Source organism: Denticeps clupeoides, chromosome 9 (genome assembly GCF_900700375.1).
Source record: "Denticeps clupeoides chromosome 9, fDenClu1.1, whole genome shotgun sequence".
NCBI classification, from domain to species: Eukaryota; Metazoa; Chordata; class Actinopteri; order Clupeiformes; family Denticipitidae; genus Denticeps; species Denticeps clupeoides.
The window spans coordinates 15,613,126-15,631,318 of record NC_041715.1 but is presented as its reverse complement, the minus strand read 5'-3'; the positions used below and the strand labels follow the sequence as shown (position 1 = coordinate 15,631,318).

Sequence of the window (18,193 nt, the reverse complement as noted above, 5' to 3'; positions counted from 1 at the left end):
TGGCCCAGCCACTCTGTCATGTTTCATCAAATCACATTATCAGCATATTAAACCGGCATCAGTGGGCTGTTACGACAATTTGCAATTACTGAAAGCACTGAAGAAGTCCTTTCAAAACCCTCAAAATGTAAACCCTCTCCATGACAAACAATAGTTTTTCTGATCCTTACAAATATACAATATGAAAGAATATGGGGCAAGTGAACACTAAATTCCCTTTTAAATGATTCAGGCTTAAGGAGAACAGGAGCTTCAGTCTGTGATGTGAAAACTATTTAAAAGATGAAGAGTAAGTCAAAGGCAAGTGTGCGTTCTGCTACTTTCTTTTGGGGGGTGGGCAGTGCAGAGACAGAGGGCGTTCCTTTGACATGGGCCATCACTCGGCGCGGTGGCTCCCTCTCAGAGGTTAAATGGACAGATCAATCTTGTGAGGGACAGCTGTGCAGTGCGGGTTGGGAGATGAATGGCTGAGGACGGCGAGGCTGCATGGGCAGGGCGGCGGGACGGGGGACAGGGAAGTGTCTGGGGCAGGGTCAGTGCTCAAAGTCAGCCGGGCTGGACCCTGGCTGGACCCCTCCCCCCACCCACCTCTGATTCTTTTCCACAGGCACTTAAGCCATGCTGTGCTACGCCAATTTGCATTTCCAATACAATAACTCGTCACTTTAGTGAAAATATTCATATAACAATTTCACCCGCCTGCAACCCATACTTTATTATAAGGAATCTAACTTCTGAATTGCACACTGGTGCAACACTCTTCCAAAACAGACAACTGGGATAGAGTTTATCAGGTAGGTGGTCAACAGGACACCAGTTCATGGCTACAATTAGTGTTTGTGAAGACAACGCAACTCAGTAAGGACATGATTTCTATATTAACCTTACCTGCATGTGGACAGAGGGGGAAACTGAACACCCTTCTCCTTGCACTCTCTCACAATGCGTTCTTTAACGTTCCGGCAAAGGTCCAAAACTCTACAAATGAAAAATAGAAAAGATGAGGTCATTTAAAAAAAAAAAAAAAAAAAAAACTAAAAACACAAAGCTAAATGTCCCAAATGTGAAATCCAGATTAATACAATTGCACACTTATGTCCAGTGACATTTGAGTACTTTACACACACACACCAGACACCCTAATGGACTGTGTGCATTTGTGTTTGTGTGTGTGTGTGTATAAGAGAGATGTTGCTGACCTATAGACCAATGTGAGTGTACACGTGTGGATGGACACCCACCCACAGGCTCTGTAATGGGTGCGCTGTGTTTCTCTCAGGGCTGTGCAGTGGTGTGTGGAGGTGGGGTAATGGCCTACACTCACACCACGGGGCCTCGATGTGTGTGTGTGTGTGTGTGTGTGTATGTGTGTGAGATGTCCTTATAAAGGACTCCTATGGACCACTGGGCAGTGGTGGGAGACGAGCGTCATTTTCCCCTGTCCACTGGAAAGTTGAGACGGGGTAATGAGGGGACAGTTGTAGTCCACATTTATCGCCTATCAATACTTAATAGGTGGCAAGTTGGCATTTAACATCAGCCCATGCACAACCTCTAAACTCATTGCTTTTTTCACTCCCCCCTGTGAAGGGGGATCAGGGTCTTAGGAGGTTTTCCGCCTCGCTTCAGAGAGCAGAGAGCCTCCAACATCCCACCCACCCAAACAGACACAGGGACTTAATGGAGGAAGAAGCAAAGCATGACGGCGAGGTCGAAGTCTGCTGCGGCTTTTATGTTGATTTGTGTGTGTGTGTGTGTGTGTGTGTTTGGGGGTTGGGGTTTCTACGAACCCTATTTAACCTTGTGGCAGGATAGTTAATAATGTACTTGAGTGTACTATACCCCACCTGTCCCAAGGCACCGAGGTCTCAAACGACTCGCCAATCACATAGTATTCCATCCCCAGGTCCTGCAAAGACAGGGACATCAATAGTAGACGATTCTTTTGAAGTGTCACTCATGCAGACAGGGGTTTCAAAATCAAGCAGATGACAAGACGTCCGCTGAACAAAAGCTACGTCTTCAGGACCACCGTTGTGTTGGAAGAGCCGTTCCATGGGCGCGAGTTCCTGAAAAGAGAGTAAGGAGCAGACAGACAGGGAGAGCTCACCCGTAGATAAGCGATGACGAAGGTCAGCATGTAGCCCCTCTGCCCATTGTCCTCTCCAGCTGCCAGGCCCCTGCCAGCAGACAAGAGGGTTAATTTTTAACCGGACCCTTTTCACGGAGGTCCGTAACTGCAGCTGCCTCCTGCTAAACCACTGCCCTGTCAATCCCGCAACGGCCACCGATCGATGAGGCTTCCGCTCATCCATCACCATCAGCAGCTAATCAAATTTTCATTTAGGACCCCGGGCTGAGCAGCGGCGACAAAAATCTCCCCATTGACTCTACATGCTTTTAACCCAGAAACAAATATCATCCGCAAGCCAGCGAGAATCAATCAACCCGCATTGGACAGGAGATGATTATAAATCATGTATATTGAATCTGTTCCAATGACAGAACATGAAAAAAAATAAATAAAACTGAGCGTGTCACAGATGGTGTTGTGAGGTCACGACTTCTAGTGACCTGTTAGGATCATAGCCTTAACTGTACAGCGGCTCCTTGTTGTGGAACGGTGGCGTGGCCACTTCCCTCTGCTATGGACATTCTTTAATGGAGTGGAACGCTGTGGTTCCTGGCGAGCCCCTGCGAGGAAGCCCCCCCGAGCATCCTCACAACATCCGCCTCTCAGCAGGCGCTCCGTTTGTGAGCAGGCGAGGCTCCTCAAGCACATTTTTTACACTAACATTATCCTAAGTGACTAACAGAGTAGCAGTGCAGGAAAACTATCTTGGGAATTTTGTGGTAGCGACTGCAAAAGGCTCAAACCCCGTTATTTTTCGGTACCACAATCTGCTGTTGTTGACTGGCTGTTTGTGTCATGTCACGTTAGACGTGAAGTTTTGTCACAGAGGCCAGAAGGGACACAGATGTTCAGAAAACTACCTAGCATTCACACAGCGCTCCTGACTGCAAAAAAGTTATCATGAAACCTATCCAGCATGACCATGAAAGTGTTTTGATGTGTGATGCATTTGACAACTCAAGAGCATATTGAGACATATTGATCATTCCCCCTCAGAAAGACATTTTTTTTGCCCTGACAGAAAAAGGAATATTGTCAAAAGAGAAAAGTCACCAAGAACAAAAATTGAGCAAAACAAAAGATGAAGTTAAAATTAATTAAAACAATGCAAGGATGTTGTCTAAATTGTATGTTTATAAGAGGAAAATTGAGTCCATTACTGAATTGATGAGGTTGATCCAAGGGTTCTTACACATTTTTACAAAATAATTTCTATGAGTTTGGCCCCATGACTTCAATGAATAAGGCAAATTTTCATGACCAAATTTCTGAGCAACTTTGAAAAACCAAAAAAAATTGGTTAAAATAAATGTATAACAGGGAGGCAACAATAAATAAAAAACAAATATAAATAAGTAAAACATTACCACAAGTTCTGGGCAATTATACAATCTTGATCGATGATCACATTAAAATTCATCTCAGGGGGCAGTGGTAGAAGCGGATAAGGAAGCGGCCCCATAATCAGAAGGTTGCCAGTTTCCCGAACTGCCAAGGTGCCACTGAGATGCCACTGAGCAAAGCACCGTCCCTGCAGTCCCCTCCCTGGGGGCCTTTTATGGCTGCCCACTGCTCATTAAGAGTGATGGTTAAAAGCAGAAGATTTATTTCATTGTGTCACCGTGTGCTGTGCTGCAGTGTTTCACAATGACGATCACCTTCACATTGCTGTTGCCATTTTTCACGATCACAGCCTGACTAGGAGCGCATGACTAAGACGGAAAGGAAATGAGCGGGTTGGACGTAAATGGTTCAGTGTTGCATGTTGAGATGTGTGTTGCATGTTTACATGTGTAGTTGTAAACCTAGAAAAACGTTGCTTGCGCAGTGTCACAGGAATGTATTCGTTATACATTCAAATTTCAAAAACTCTTGTAGAAATTTATACGTTTCTTTCATATTCCAAAATTTTTCCAATTGTTCATTTTCCAGGTTTTTAATGATAATAAGAGATAGTGATTGTGATAGCATCCGCCTCTCTTTGTTATAATTGTTGTCTGTATGTACTCTGAAAATGTAAGTCGTTTTTTTTTTTTTTTTTTGGAAAATCTAGACCCCAGTTCAAGTGCTCCAGAGTAGCGCCAGGCAGGAGGATGTCTGTGACGCATTACAGCACTTGTACAGTCACAGGCGAGTTGCATTAGGTGAGGAGTAGTGACAGCGGCACAGTGCACGTCCCTCCTCAGGGCTGATAGATAACTTATTTCCAGCAGGGCCGCTATTGATCTGCCTCGCAATCAATCAGAGAGCAGCCGGCACTCGGGCAGTTCTCCATTACTCAAGCCCCCCTTCCCTGAATGAGACGTTCTCCACCCCTCTGCCACCCAACCACCAAAACAGGCCTGACACAGGGACGGCCACAGGCAATCTATCACGGCATGGTTTAGGCTCAGCTAGGTTCTTCAAACACTCTCGCGTTCCTGCGGCTGCCTTGAGGGACACCTCTCACCCCAGATCACCCCTTGCACTCTCAAACCATTTTTTACTCTATCCCGTAAACTTTCCAGAGGAAACATCACATTAGCAAACAACTTCAGTAAGCTGATGCTTGGCCTGAAAAATTTGGAACCACTTTTGGAATGTGGCAGGTGGCATGCTTAGGTGGTAAGTGTCAAAGTGAACAAAGAACCCAAGATTTACTGATGAACCAGAGAAATCACTGTCTCCCCTAACTTGCAATCTTCCCACTTTCTCCGAGGTCCTGTTCTGAAGGTCACAGGCTCTTTGAACGCATGTTCAACAGTGAAGCACAGTGTTATGCAGTTGCAGTGCAAATGCATTTGCTGTGTTGTGCAGTTGCAGTGCAAATGCATTTTAATGCAGTTCAGAATGAAATAAGGAGACAATCAAAATATATGTTTTTTCTAATACTGTGGAGTGTTACAAGAACAGTGACTTCCTGAAAAGAAGCAAATTGTGCTTACACGGCAAAATTGCGGGTATGATGCACTAGAGCAATATAGACACTGAAAAATTTGAGTGGCACAGGAGGTGATTGTCAGAGATTCTCACCCAAATTTGGCAGCAATGTCATAAACCAGCTTCTCATGCTGAAGAACCTTCTCACGATCTCCCTCAAACAGCAGGGTGGCCACACACAAGTGGTGTGGGTCAAAGCCTTTGAACTGTTCAATAGAGGAAAGAATGTCATAAAATTCCATTCAAATAAACACGAAGCCCATTTACAGCATTTATCAGATGCCCTTATCCAGAGCGACTTACAATCAGTATTACAGGGACAGTGTCCCTGGAGCAACTTAGGGTTAAGTGTCTTGCTCAGGGACACAATGGTAGTAAGTGGGATTCGAACCCGGGTCTTCTGGTTCATAGGCGAGTGTGTTACCCACTAGGCTACTACCACCCTACCTTACCTTTGTGATGTAGAACTTTTTCAGTCCATCCAGGAAAGATGTAAAAATGGAGGAGACTTGAGGTTTCAATGCATGACCTACAGTGGAAAAACACACAGATTAAATTTCTAATAATTAAATCATTGGTCAGAATCAACATGTGACACCATTCAGGAGGTGACCAAACTAAAGAATAATGTAATTCACTAAACTTACTACAAAACCCTTAAAATCTGATTAATATGGCTTAATAATACAACGAAAATATTGTGGTAATGTTTGTGGTAATAATAATAATGTAGTAATAATTGCCTGTATGCAAAATCAGCATACAGGCAATTCTGAAATGTAGAAAAATGTAACTATGTTGGGGTACTTCACCAAAAAATACAACAAAACATTAAAATATAGCCAACAATGCTGCATGAATATGGTTAAGCTCATTAATATGGTTGCATTTTGCAGGTTAAAAAAAAAAAAAAAAAAAAAAACTTTGACAAGTGCTTTATCACCAAGACAAAATGTGAGCTGTGAGTAGAATAAGCTGATATACGAACGCCGTTCCCATGCCAGGTTGGCCCACATCTTTAACCTGCTACCTCTGGATGTCCAAACAGCAGCAGCGTGTCAGATTTATTTGCCATTTAAACAATGGGAGGAAAATAAATTGTAACATTTGAATACAACTGTGGTGAGGCTACGAGGGACGGGCGTCATAAATCAGCCGGCCTCTGAAGGGAAGTGGGGGTGACACCACCATATCAGTCTTCCTCATCCGCACGTTTTGATTTATTCCCGATCGGACGCACAAAGCGCCTGTGGACAGCCCAAAAACGAGGTGCGAGGGCCGACGGGATGGTTATCAATCACATGGAGAAAAGTCATCAGTGACTCTTCAGAGACTTAACAGCCCATTTATTTTCCTCAGGTCCCAACAACAGCCTCAATCATATCACATCTTAATTGTTTCCATTTATACCTGCTGGTCTTGTGGTCACCAATTGCCTCAAATAATCAGTCAGATGTGATGATGATGATGATTATAATTAATTTTGAGCTTATGTTTGTCGGGTAAAAATAATAAATCTGCAAATTGTCTGCCATATCATAGAGTGAAATAACAGCAATAAAAACTTCAAAAATTCAAATCACTACATCTGACAATCACCATTAAACTTGGACTCCAATTCAGTTGAATTTATTACATTTACACTTTGTAATGTGTGTGTGTGTATATAATCAAATGGAACCTGAAATTTATCAATTGTAGAGACATCAAATGTAATCATTTCAGTAGACACAATGGAATGTAATAAAAGTATCGTTTATATGTTATATGATCTGTAAGGGCTGCATTGTATGCAATATAAATTTGGCCAACATGAGAGATTTTGATTATACCGGCCTATGGCAGAACTATCGGAAATAACAAAGTCGCGTCACCTGCACAAAACCACGCCTACTTGCATCAGAAGCTATTAGCTTTAGGCTAGAGTGCATGGCAGGGTTTCCGCAGAACCTTAAAAAAATAAAATAAAATCAAAAATTCTATAGTTTCCAAGGCCTTAAATATCATTACAAGGCCTTAAATATTATTAAATTACTAATAATCCTTAAATCAATAGTTTAAAAGGTCTTAAAAATGACTGCAGAGCGAATAAACAGAATAAAACAAGGTCCATGTGAGCACTGCACTTAGTAAACCCGGAAGTGCAAGTGTGCATGAAATGAAGCAGGGGCAGTCCTAGACTGTTTGGTGCCCTGTGCAAAAAAGCAATTATGTTTCCAAAAAAAAAAAAAAAAATTTTTTTAATTTAAAAATTAAAAAAAAAAAAAAATCACACGATAAAATCTAGAAAACAAGGAGGGCCTGCATGAAAAAAAAACAATGAACAAGCATAGTGTTATTTAAATATTTTCTGATGTATGTGTGTGTGTGTGTGTGTATATATATATATATATATATATATATATATATATACACACACACACACACACACACACACACACACACACACACACACACACACACACACATATATATGGGTGTGACAAAGTCCACTTTCAGTAGAATTGGCCAGATGTTTTCTCTGGCTATACGGTTATGCTATACGTTTATGTATAATAGCTTATTATACAATTTCCTGCTGAGGTGCCTTTAACATGGACATGTTACACTTTGAAAAAACAGTTATATTTAAATTTACTCATCAAGTTATATACCGCAACATATACAGCCTATGGTTCAATTTATTTTGCAATATGAATTTTATGCCATATCGCACAGCCCTGTATTATAAAATTAGTAGAAGACAGTAAATTCAGTAAAAAGGGTGCTTTTGAAAAATTTTGTCTTAGTATTCAATTTTATTATTCAAGGGCTAATGCATATCAATATAATTGCCCAGATTTATCTTCCTTGGCAATGGAAATTCACCTGATCTATTCTTCAGAGGGCAGTATCATTAAAACCACAAGATAATTCATTAAAAAAGCCAAAACTAGTTTAGGAAAAGGCTCCGCTTTTCAGTTATTAGTGGGAAGAAACCTGCTTACTTCAGTTCTCCCGCTCAATGCTAAAGAAATGCACACTCTGTGAAAATGTGTGAAGAGCAGAGGGGCTAATGAGACCCCCTGAGACAGCAGAACTTTCCAGAGATCTCTGACAAGACCTGACACGCTCCACGAGATTTCAAGGAACGGTGTCATAAAACTTCAATATAGGGATGGCTTAATTGTTGTCACGGCGATTTTTCACCGTCCTTCAGACGCTTTTCCCTGTGTTTCTCCCTGTTCGGCTGGAGAAATAATGATCAATTTAACTTTATACAAGGCAACGGAGGGTGATCGACTCCACAGATAAATGATGTCATGCAAAATTAGATCGCTCCGCATCATAAAAATTCCACACACTTAAGTCAGGCAGCAATTAAAAAAGGGAGAGGCAGAAAGAGACTATACAGGGGAAGTTTATCACACTTAACATGAATTAAAAGTGAGAGTGTATGCTGCTTGGCACTCTACCCTGTTTGGGAGCATGTTCTACAAAGAGAAACTAAGATGGCAAATTCCAGTAGGTGTTACTGCATCATGTGAAGTGAGTCCTCTGTATTTAACAACCAATCACCAATTCTGAGCAGGGTTCAGCCATGAAAAGTGTCAGGGGAGCAGCGTGTGGAAGGTGCCTTGCTCAAGGATGGTTGGTGGATTTGAACCTGTGACCTTCCGATCACAAGTCCACTTCCCTAAAAGCTTCATATTGTGTTCAATCTGCTCCTTAAACGGAGGAAGAGAGAACGTTTTATTCAGGATCACAGTCATCTGACTCCAGAGGCAGAACTATTGTTTTCATCCCTGCCCACTGCTGCCTGTGACTGGAAGGTCTTCATCTACAAAGCTGTGGGTCCCTCAGTCAAAAAAACACCAGTTCCAAGAGACCAGTGGGAAGCAGGGTTCCCATGGTAACAGTCTTACTATTGGCTCCTCCTATTGTGCTTAGTAGTGCTCCCTCACTCATGTGTTATTCTTGTTCATTTTCCTTGCTCTGCCAATGATTTGAGGGAAATAGATTACTTTTAGGCTCTCACAGAGGATGTTTTTTGAAGGTGGATTTAAGGAATTCAATTAAAACAGGAGGTCAAGAAGTCAAGAAAGTTTACACAAAAAAAAAAAAAAAAAAACTACGAAAATTGATGACTGTCCATATGAGAGTCTGATGATGGGTCAGTGCATTTGTTTGTTTTTGACCACAAAGTACTCACCAAACTGAAACTGCTCATTGTCCATTAGACGAATGGAGGCTGGTGCACACCTCTGATGATAGAAAAAGAGTAACGATTTTACAATGTAAATAAGCTGGTCCTTTTCTGATGTTCCTGACTCAACAAAAGCACAGTTGAATGTGAAGAGCTTGTACATACTTTAAAGTATACTGCATACTGCAAAGTAATATATATATATCCATTATTAGGACAAATTAATTATTCGGTTTAAGTATGCTGTCACCCATTCATAGTCATCAGGTGTCTGTGCAAGCCACCATGGTGCATCATTGTAAATTACTTGTTTCAATAAAAGGCTAAATAACCAAATTGCAGGTGACTTTGTAAAACCCTTTCTACCCATAGTTTACCAATCCACACCAGTATGAATAATTAAATTGCTGGGAGAAAAAAAAAAAACAAAAAAAAAAAAAAACAACCTCATTGACAGCTTTACTGAACAATCAGTTGCAAACGTGTCGGAAGTCCTCTCTGAAAGGCCTTTGTACCACTTCTGCAGAAGACTAATGGAGATTAAGAAGTTTCAGCCAGAAGAAGCAGAGATTTATATGCAGTGATATAGAGTGGAGGGACACTAAGAGAGCAAAAGTACGTGTGGCGTTGAACAGAGTGCTAGGGGGAAGTTTAAGTCCATATCTCAGCTCAAAGCCTCCCTCTCTCGGTGCAGGCAACTCAATCAATAGCTTAATTGTGCACTTTAAGACAAACTCCTTTATGTGGCAGTAATATGGGGGGGATTGCATAAACCACAAAACATAAGTTTGTCAATAAAAGTCACATCAGCAGACCATCTAACTTTACACCATCTGCCAAAAATTGAGCATCGCATGCTCCTTTCACCAATCCAGTACTGTTCATTCAAAGGATGGACTCCAAAAGACTTTATGGTGTCTTGATGTATTTGGCATGTCTCTCAACAGGCCACATTTCTGCAATCTAGAGGCTTTTGGTATTGGACAAGGTCAGCAATGGCACAGGGTCGGCATGGGATTGATCTGTGTTAGACACGTTCCTATTACAGCAATCACTACGGTTTTCAAATATCAGCAGACTTGAGGACTGTGCCGGACAGGTCTGCAGTCACTCTCTCACACATTACCAAACCTTCCCTGGCATGTGCCATTTGAACAATATAATCAATGTTAATCCCTTTACTTTTCAGAGGGTTTGAGGACATGGATGAAAAATAAAAAATATATTAGCAGCAGAGGCAGTCAATTTTTACTCACTAAGCAGTTCCTTAAAGTTTTTCAGTTCTGAGGACATTTATGAGGCGTTGAGAAGAGTACAAAGATCAGGTGCGAGTGAAGAAATAGGAAATGAAGTGTAAAGGAAAAAACAGCAAAAAAGAAATGTACACAGACCTGTTTTGCGACCTCTCTTAAGCAGGCCACGCCCTGCTGGAAGTTAGGGAAGACCACTGAGCCATACTTCTGGTACTCCGGGATGGGACGGATCTTGAGTGTCACTTCAGTCACCACTCCCAGGGTTCCTGTAGAGGAAGTGTCCATCTTAAATGATCCAAAAGCGATCAGAGGCTAAAGGCATCTAAGATGTGTATCAGTAACATCAGTGGGACAAAACATAATTCATATAGCACACAGCCTCACATCCACATTCGACTCTCCACGGGTGATCCCAGGGTTATTTCTCAAGCCCGTGATCTTGTTTCATCAATCACTCAGGGAGACAAATGAAATTTACCGACTGGACCATATCAAAGTAAGGTATAACACATAAAAAACTTATACAAGCCAACCCAGCATGATACTGGACATCTTACTACACCTCTGAGTGTGGTGGTCCACGTTTCGTTTACCCAGCTCAGAGGAATAGCGGAACACATAATAAAATAATACACGACCAAAACCAATAATTTCCATCCATCCATACAACTGTAGAGATACTATGTCCACATCATAATATGATCCAGCCCTTGCCCGAACCGAACAATCTGAGATGCAACACTTTACCTAAAAGCTGTCAGAATGCGTGAAATATGGATAACGGACAGCCCAGAGTACATAATAAACATGGCAATGAGCGGTGTTTACAGCTCCCAAAGCACATGGAGCGCAGGGACCACTGGCTCAATAAAAGCGGAGCCCCAGCCAAAGCTCTATTAGGGCTGTCATCTAAACGAGATGTCGGTATATAGTGATAACCTCCTCTATAAAAGCCCTTCGTAATTCTGCCAGCAGTATATAATTCTGGAAGAACGCAGCTGAACGTCTTTTTTCCCCCCCTTCATCCAATGCTTCTGTGGTTTTAGAATTGTGCCTGGATGTCAGGCTAATGAGCATAGGAATGTTTTAAAAGTAATTTTAAAAAAGAGATCAAAATTGGGCAGGTCAGTGAAATAGATGATCATTGGAGAGAGAAGAGAAAAACAAATTCAAGAAATTAGATGAATGAATAGTGGTCTCTCCGGTTTGCAATGCTCATCAAACTGCATAGAGCCATTTCCTCTATACGAGTCATACATTAAACCACGTAATTACCACATTCTGGGCCATGTGTGTTGTTGGTTAATTAGGGTATTTAATCACTATGCATTGGCTGCCAGTTGAGATGCCCTGGTTGCTGTTGAGACCTTCTGAGGGACAAGTTGTGCTGCTCTCTAGTGGCCCATCTGAGAACAAGCGACTATTATAGCAGACAGGGCATTCCTGCATCTACAAGGAATCCCAGCACGGTTCAGACAACAACTGTTCCAGTAATTTTCCAACCCAGTCCAAGACTGTGGCCCTTCTATCAACATCAGGGTACACATGAGAGACAAAGATCTAAAAATTCCATTCCACGTCCCCTTTTATGTTGACTTAAAAAATCAGATAAAATAAATCTCACCAAACCAAGGTTTGAGAACAACTGCTGTGGACATGACCTTCACCTTCCATCCTGTTTTGACTGCTGAAACCTTATATTATGTCATTTATTATTATTATTATATTTAATAGTAGCTACAAACCTTAGATAGTTGTTTAGCATTACTTTAACATGTTTTTTTTTTTTTTATCAATATCAGGTAACAAAAGTTTCTGATTTAAAAAAAAAAATAAATAATTTAAAAAGTAGTTTTGACAGTTTCGTTTTTTTCAGCATGTGAACCAACATGGCTGTCAAACACTGCAGCTAGTAGCCTGACTGAGGGAGTCGTGATTCGGTAGGGCAGCTCGTTCAAAGCGAAAGTGGCCGTTTCACATTGAGTTATCTCCATGTGAGATAAGATTAGAGCTGCTTTGAAACATGCACCTGCATTAAAAGGGAAAAGGGGCTGATAAGCAGCACTGGAAACTCAAACTAATTATTATTGATCATTCCCTTTAAGCTGCTCACTTGCGAGGGGAGCACGGTCCTTTACATTCAGGCCCTTTCAAGGTCGGGGAGATTAAGACGAGCAGATATACGGTGTAGTCAATGAAGACAGGAAGGGCCTTAATCAAACTGAGGCCACCTGTTTTGTATGCAGAGTCTGGCAAGTGGGTGTAAAGTTTGGTGTGGAGCATGTGACACAGGGGGGACATGTCCAGATGGTGACCCTGGAACCACCGCCTCTGGGCTCCAAGAAGGCCACGCTCTGCCAGTAGAGGTGGTCCTGTCCACCAGCCGCCACATAGAGCACAAATTCCCACAGAATCTGGTTATTCATTTCTTAACATATCAGATGAGGTTCATGATGTGAAAAACATTTTACGTTAATTACACTGTGTTAGACTTGGTAGGTTATCAATCTTGGTAAAAAACCCACCCCATGTATTAAAACACTAGTTAAAACCCAGTTGCTTAATAAGAGAATGATAGAAAATAGTATGCTGCAGTAAAGCATTTGGTAACTTTACTAAATTCACGCATAAATTAAACATGTGCCCTCCCAAAACTGAAGGACATTTAAATGAGATGATTACAGTTAATGAAACATCTAGATGGACTACAATTCACAGATGTGCATTAAACACTCAGGAAGGGGGGGACCCAGCACATTATAATGAGTACAAATGGAGATTCCTGCAGCAGATTGCTGCGCTTTGTTGTGCGAGCGCACCCACAGCTGTCTAACAGCACCATGCCAACGCTTCCCGCACCACCCGTTACGGGCAGAGCCATGGCATATGGCCGAATTCTCAGTGGGCCTACACAAGGACGTGGCCACACATGGGTGGGGGTGGAGGGGCAGCGTATGGCGCCGTCTCCGAGTACATTTTTCCCCCGCCGGGTGACACAGTTATTGCTCAACTGACCGTGCAGGATTTAACACAGAGAAAACTACCAGGCGCTCACCCTCGGAGCCCAGGATGAAGTGGTGGATGTCGGGGCCGGTGGACATGCGTGGGCCCTGACAGCTCTTCTCGATCACCCCTCGAGGGGTCACCATTTTTATGTGCACCACCTGTAAAGAAAAGAGGAGCCACTTTACACAGAGAAGCAGGGAGTTCCCATTCATAGACGTACGTTTTGGCTGGTCACAGAAGAGGCTCTTAAACAGAAGTTTGTATTGTACTGTACTTAAATCCACAGGAATAGAACAGCATCAGGGCCCATCTATGCTCAGTGTTAACGATGCCTATGGATGTGGAGAGAGTTTTTAGTCTATAGTTTGCATTAATTTTGTTCCTATTTGTTCACGTTTAGGAAAGTCTGCTAAATTACGACAATAACGTAAAGGATGTACACTTCAAATGGATTGTGTTGGTTTGACTTCAATACTTTCATACATAAAGCCAGAAATACACACCCAGGCACAATAATTTTATATTGCCGTACAGTATAGCCATGCAAATAAACGCAAAAAAAATAGAAGATAACAGAGATGACTCGAAACTCTTAGTCTCTTTTAACAAAAATGCTTTCAGTATCGTATTGTTATTATTATTGAATCGAAAAAAAAAAAAAATGGAAGAGCACATACCAGATCCTCTATATTGCCATAGATATTCTTCTTCATGCCTGACGCCCTGGTGGCCACCCAGCCTCCCAGTGAACTGAACTCCATGGAGTCGGGCTCGTGACCAGTGCAGTAGCCACTCTCATTGAGCTAGATATAGAAAGAGTGCACAGTTAATTAAAATATCCCTAGGTGACATTTGCCTCAGAGTTGATGGTGAGCTATGGTCCCCAAGCTGCGTTGGAGATGGAGGCTTTGCCAGGTGATGTGGGTAAAACAGGCCCATGTTTTATTACAGACCACCCCCCCAGAACCACGCTGGTTTAATGCTGGGCCATCTGCGCCATCATTTCGGCCCCTGCTACATGCATACGCGTGATCTGTTTATGATGCAGTGCACACACATTCCTCTACATCAAAACACCAGCTCCCATTTTTCTGAATTAGTTTGATGGTGCCATCTGCTCAGAGAGTGCAGTTCAGTCTCCACCACTCACAACCGCACTGGCAGGCGTACTTCGCTCAGCTTCTGGTGAAATGGCAGCTCCCAACGCACCATGCAAACTTACCAGAATTTAGAGTCTGGGTCTTATTGGTTAAAAACCACATGGAACTGGAGATTTCCCTTCCTACTATGGGCTCTTCACATCTAGTGCATGGGTGGTTGCTTAGTGGGAACTTACCAGCCTCTCCAAGTCTTGCCCAATGATGCCAGCTTCAACATGGGCTGTTAAGTTCTTCTCATCAATCCACAATATTCGGTTCTGTGGGGAGGAGCAATAAAAGTTGCACAAAATATCGTCGACAATGAAATTTTATGGCGCTAAAGCGCTCCCACAAACAGAAGAGAAACACGAGAACAATGGTCTTTTCTTGTTCGGCTTCGGCTTTGTATCAAAACAGTGTACTGCATCCAAGCAACTGACATTCTTTTATGAGAGGGAGGGAGCCTTAAATTAAAGTGCTACTGCACTGACAGCGGGCACCTATGGCTGTTATACCCTCCGAATTCACTCCAGGTAGCAGACACTGAACTGTCAAAGGCAAATAAAGGTTGTCCTGTTGCAACAGAAATAAATGTTAGGACCAAAAAAAACAAAAAAAAAAACGCCATTTCGGTTGGCAGTGGCGGTATTGGGTCCACAAGAGTTACTGCTAGATGGGAGAAAGCTCCATTAGACAGATTCCAAAAGGTTAACCTCCTTTTAACATTCAATCCCACAAATCCTCATCTCATTTAAGCACTCCTCAAGGCATGGAGGCACACAGCTTGAGCTTCCCCAGCGCCTGCTATCAATCACAACTGCACCCCCTCCCCTCCTGGTAATAAACTGCCCACTGCTGTCATACTGTGCCTTTCATGTGAGGGGCTCCAGGCCACATGGCCCCGTGACCCTCGACACAGTGCACTGGTCACTGGTATTTATACACCCGGACTCAGAGGCCGCACTTTCCTCTGGATCAGCCGAGGATGGCGCTATCAATGTGAAGGCCGGCTACTTTGATAAGGACCAGATGCAGTGTGGATGGGGAGGTTGTGTTTTAAAAAAAAAAAAAAGAAAAAAAAGAAAAAAAGGAAGATATATAAGGAGGGGAGAAGTCATGTTCCCAGCACTTCACATTTCAACAAAAAAAAAAAAAGGAAGGCTGGGCTTTGCTTCAGTACAGTAGAGGCTGATTTAAAACGGTACCAGCTGTAAGGATGAGGCCTCTATCTTGCAATGCACTCCCTCTCCCCTGTTACTACTCACCATCTGTGATGTGTCCAGGGAGACTATGGAGCGGGTCTCCTCAGGGGGGCACTCTAGAGCACTGGACACACTTGTCCCACCTTCAAACATCAGATACAGAGAGAGAGAGAGAGAGAGCTGGGTGTTAGCAATGGAATTATATTCGACCCACAAAACCCACTCACATTGTTTCACAGGCTTTTTATACTAAATATGCAAGCAAAACCTGTTAGTCTCAGCTGTGAAATCACCTACTCACTAAATGCACATTTCAAGGAGAGCTTATTCTGTTTTTTTATTCATAATTCATGTGTGGGTGGAATGAGAATTCCTGAAAAAAAAAAAAAAAAAGCACAACTGCAGTGGCCTGATAGAGGAGTCAGGCTGAAAACTCACCTCCATATGGTATCAAACAAACACTGTGTTTGCATGCCAGCTCCACGATTTTCACCACATCATTATGGCAATCTGCATGTAGAAATGGGATCATATTAAAATATTTCACTTCAAATCAAAACATCAAACTATACATGCTGTGAAAATGACCTTGACTTGTAAATCCACATAATGTTTTGAATAGAACATTAATGCTTAAGAGTAAATGAAGGAAGACTGGCGAGGTTCTAGACCCTTCTCTCTGAAGAACCAATGAGAGAAGAATGCCAGCAAGGAGTTAGAGCAGAACAGAATTACATGCCACCTCATGCAGTCCGGTCCCATGTAAAAACACAATTAAGTGTTGTGCCCCATTTTCGACCCAGTGGTAGAACATTTTTATAAATCGTTATAATGCCAGCGCATTTGGGCAATAAAGAGGTTTTTCGGGATGGTGCCGGGACCAGGGAAGGTTAAAAAGTAAAGCGGATTTTCCAATTTGGGCTGCAGTAATAGAAGCCCGGTGATTTGCTGCCCATTTGGGAGGCTGCTAATCAATCCAGCCATCAGTCAACACTCATTTGCATGATAAAATAGTGCCAGCCATAACCACGGCAAACCAATCTCGGGACAGTAATTCACAGCAGCAGCACGTCGCCGCCCGGCTGCATAGGATTGGATGTCAAGCGCCTTTCCCTCTGACGCGGCTTATTAAACACCCGCTCATACATATTAAAATCCCACAGCCGCCGCAGAGATTAACCCTTTAAATCACTCCAGCCTGGAGGCACTGCGGAGCTCAGGGCTGTGTGAAATATAAAGCCCTTGGTAATCCTATGGAACAGGACACTCACTTGGCCACACCACCATGTCCGGGCAGCGCCCGACCCTGCCGTCACGTAGAGAAAAGATTTCATGTAAGCAGTGCCCTGGGAGGGAAAAAACATTCCAAACATTACATCAATCGGATTAATATGTGACCAAAACAACATGAGGTACATGTTTAACTTGATGTACAACTGAAATAATTCTGCAAGTTATTCTTGTACATTACTTCAAATGAAAAAATGTCATAATTTATTATCGCTGTCCTAATCATGATTATTCTCACAGTTATTAATTTAAGAAAATTCTAACCATGTGCTCGGAAGACCCGGTCCTCTGTATCATGTGAGAAGGGGATACCAGTGGACTTCAGCTCTTCTACAAAGGCCTCGTTCAGTGAAGGGGGCGCCACAGCGCTGGTGTTCAGACTGGGCTGCAGCACGACAGGTAGGCGTCAAAACAAAGAACCAAAAACAAAAAAAAAATAATAATAAAGACATTAACATCCATCCTCTGCTGCTGCTGCTGCTGCTGCTGCTGCTACAGGCAGAATGGCAAAGGTGAAGAGGCTCACCACTGCTGGAGATTTGTGCTGCAGGTTTGCTCCGAACGTCCCCTCAAACCAGTCCTTCAGACTGGGCAGGATCAACCCACTTAATCGATACCTGCAAGATACAAACTTATCAGCGACTGCGGTTTCGATGAGCCATGCAGATTCATTCTGATTTACTCCTTATCATGCAAATAATGAGAACATGAAGATAAGTTTCTAGTTTATTTAAGACAGGAACGTGATGGCAATGTATTTGCCATCCATTGTATATAAAGGGGAATCTATCAGTGGCAATTAAGAATGCAACCGTCTTGCAAAGTAAATGACGTGCCTAAATGAAAAAACCTTCTGTTTTACTGGGCGGAGTGGAACGAGGAGAAAATCGCTCATTGACTTTAATTTATGCCTGGTGGGTGTATGTAGACCAAAGACAATGGGGGTGGGGGGGGGGGGGCAATGTCATTTGGAAATAGAGTGGAAAAAAACAGAGCCATTTCAAATTTATGAACATATGGTATGATGCAGATGAGACGTTAGTGGAATTTATAATGTGTTCTTT

The 18,193-nt window shown here is 42.5% G+C and overlaps 1 protein-coding gene across 2 annotated transcripts in view; it reads right to left on the bottom strand.

The window, feature by feature from the left end:
- agps (alkylglycerone phosphate synthase) overlaps window positions 1-18,193 on the bottom strand; it is a 29,408-nt gene that overhangs the window by 5,546 nt on the left and 5,669 nt on the right. For both annotated transcript variants that reach the window (XM_028991577.1, XM_028991578.1), the window contains exons 3-17: window positions 17,656-17,746; window positions 17,394-17,514; window positions 17,111-17,185; window positions 16,278-16,349; window positions 15,903-15,982; window positions 14,835-14,915; window positions 14,176-14,301; window positions 13,548-13,656; window positions 10,631-10,758; window positions 9,246-9,297; window positions 5,506-5,582; window positions 5,147-5,259; window positions 2,111-2,180; window positions 1,848-1,909; window positions 889-978 (exon numbers count right to left, since the gene is read on the bottom strand). In XM_028991577.1, the coding sequence (XP_028847410.1) occupies window positions 889-978; window positions 1,848-1,909; window positions 2,111-2,180; window positions 5,147-5,259; window positions 5,506-5,582; window positions 9,246-9,297; window positions 10,631-10,758; window positions 13,548-13,656; window positions 14,176-14,301; window positions 14,835-14,915; window positions 15,903-15,982; window positions 16,278-16,349; window positions 17,111-17,185; window positions 17,394-17,514; window positions 17,656-17,746 (1,347 nt within the window). The remainder of the gene's footprint in view (window positions 1-888; window positions 979-1,847; window positions 1,910-2,110; window positions 2,181-5,146; window positions 5,260-5,505; window positions 5,583-9,245; window positions 9,298-10,630; window positions 10,759-13,547; window positions 13,657-14,175; window positions 14,302-14,834; window positions 14,916-15,902; window positions 15,983-16,277; window positions 16,350-17,110; window positions 17,186-17,393; window positions 17,515-17,655; window positions 17,747-18,193) is intronic.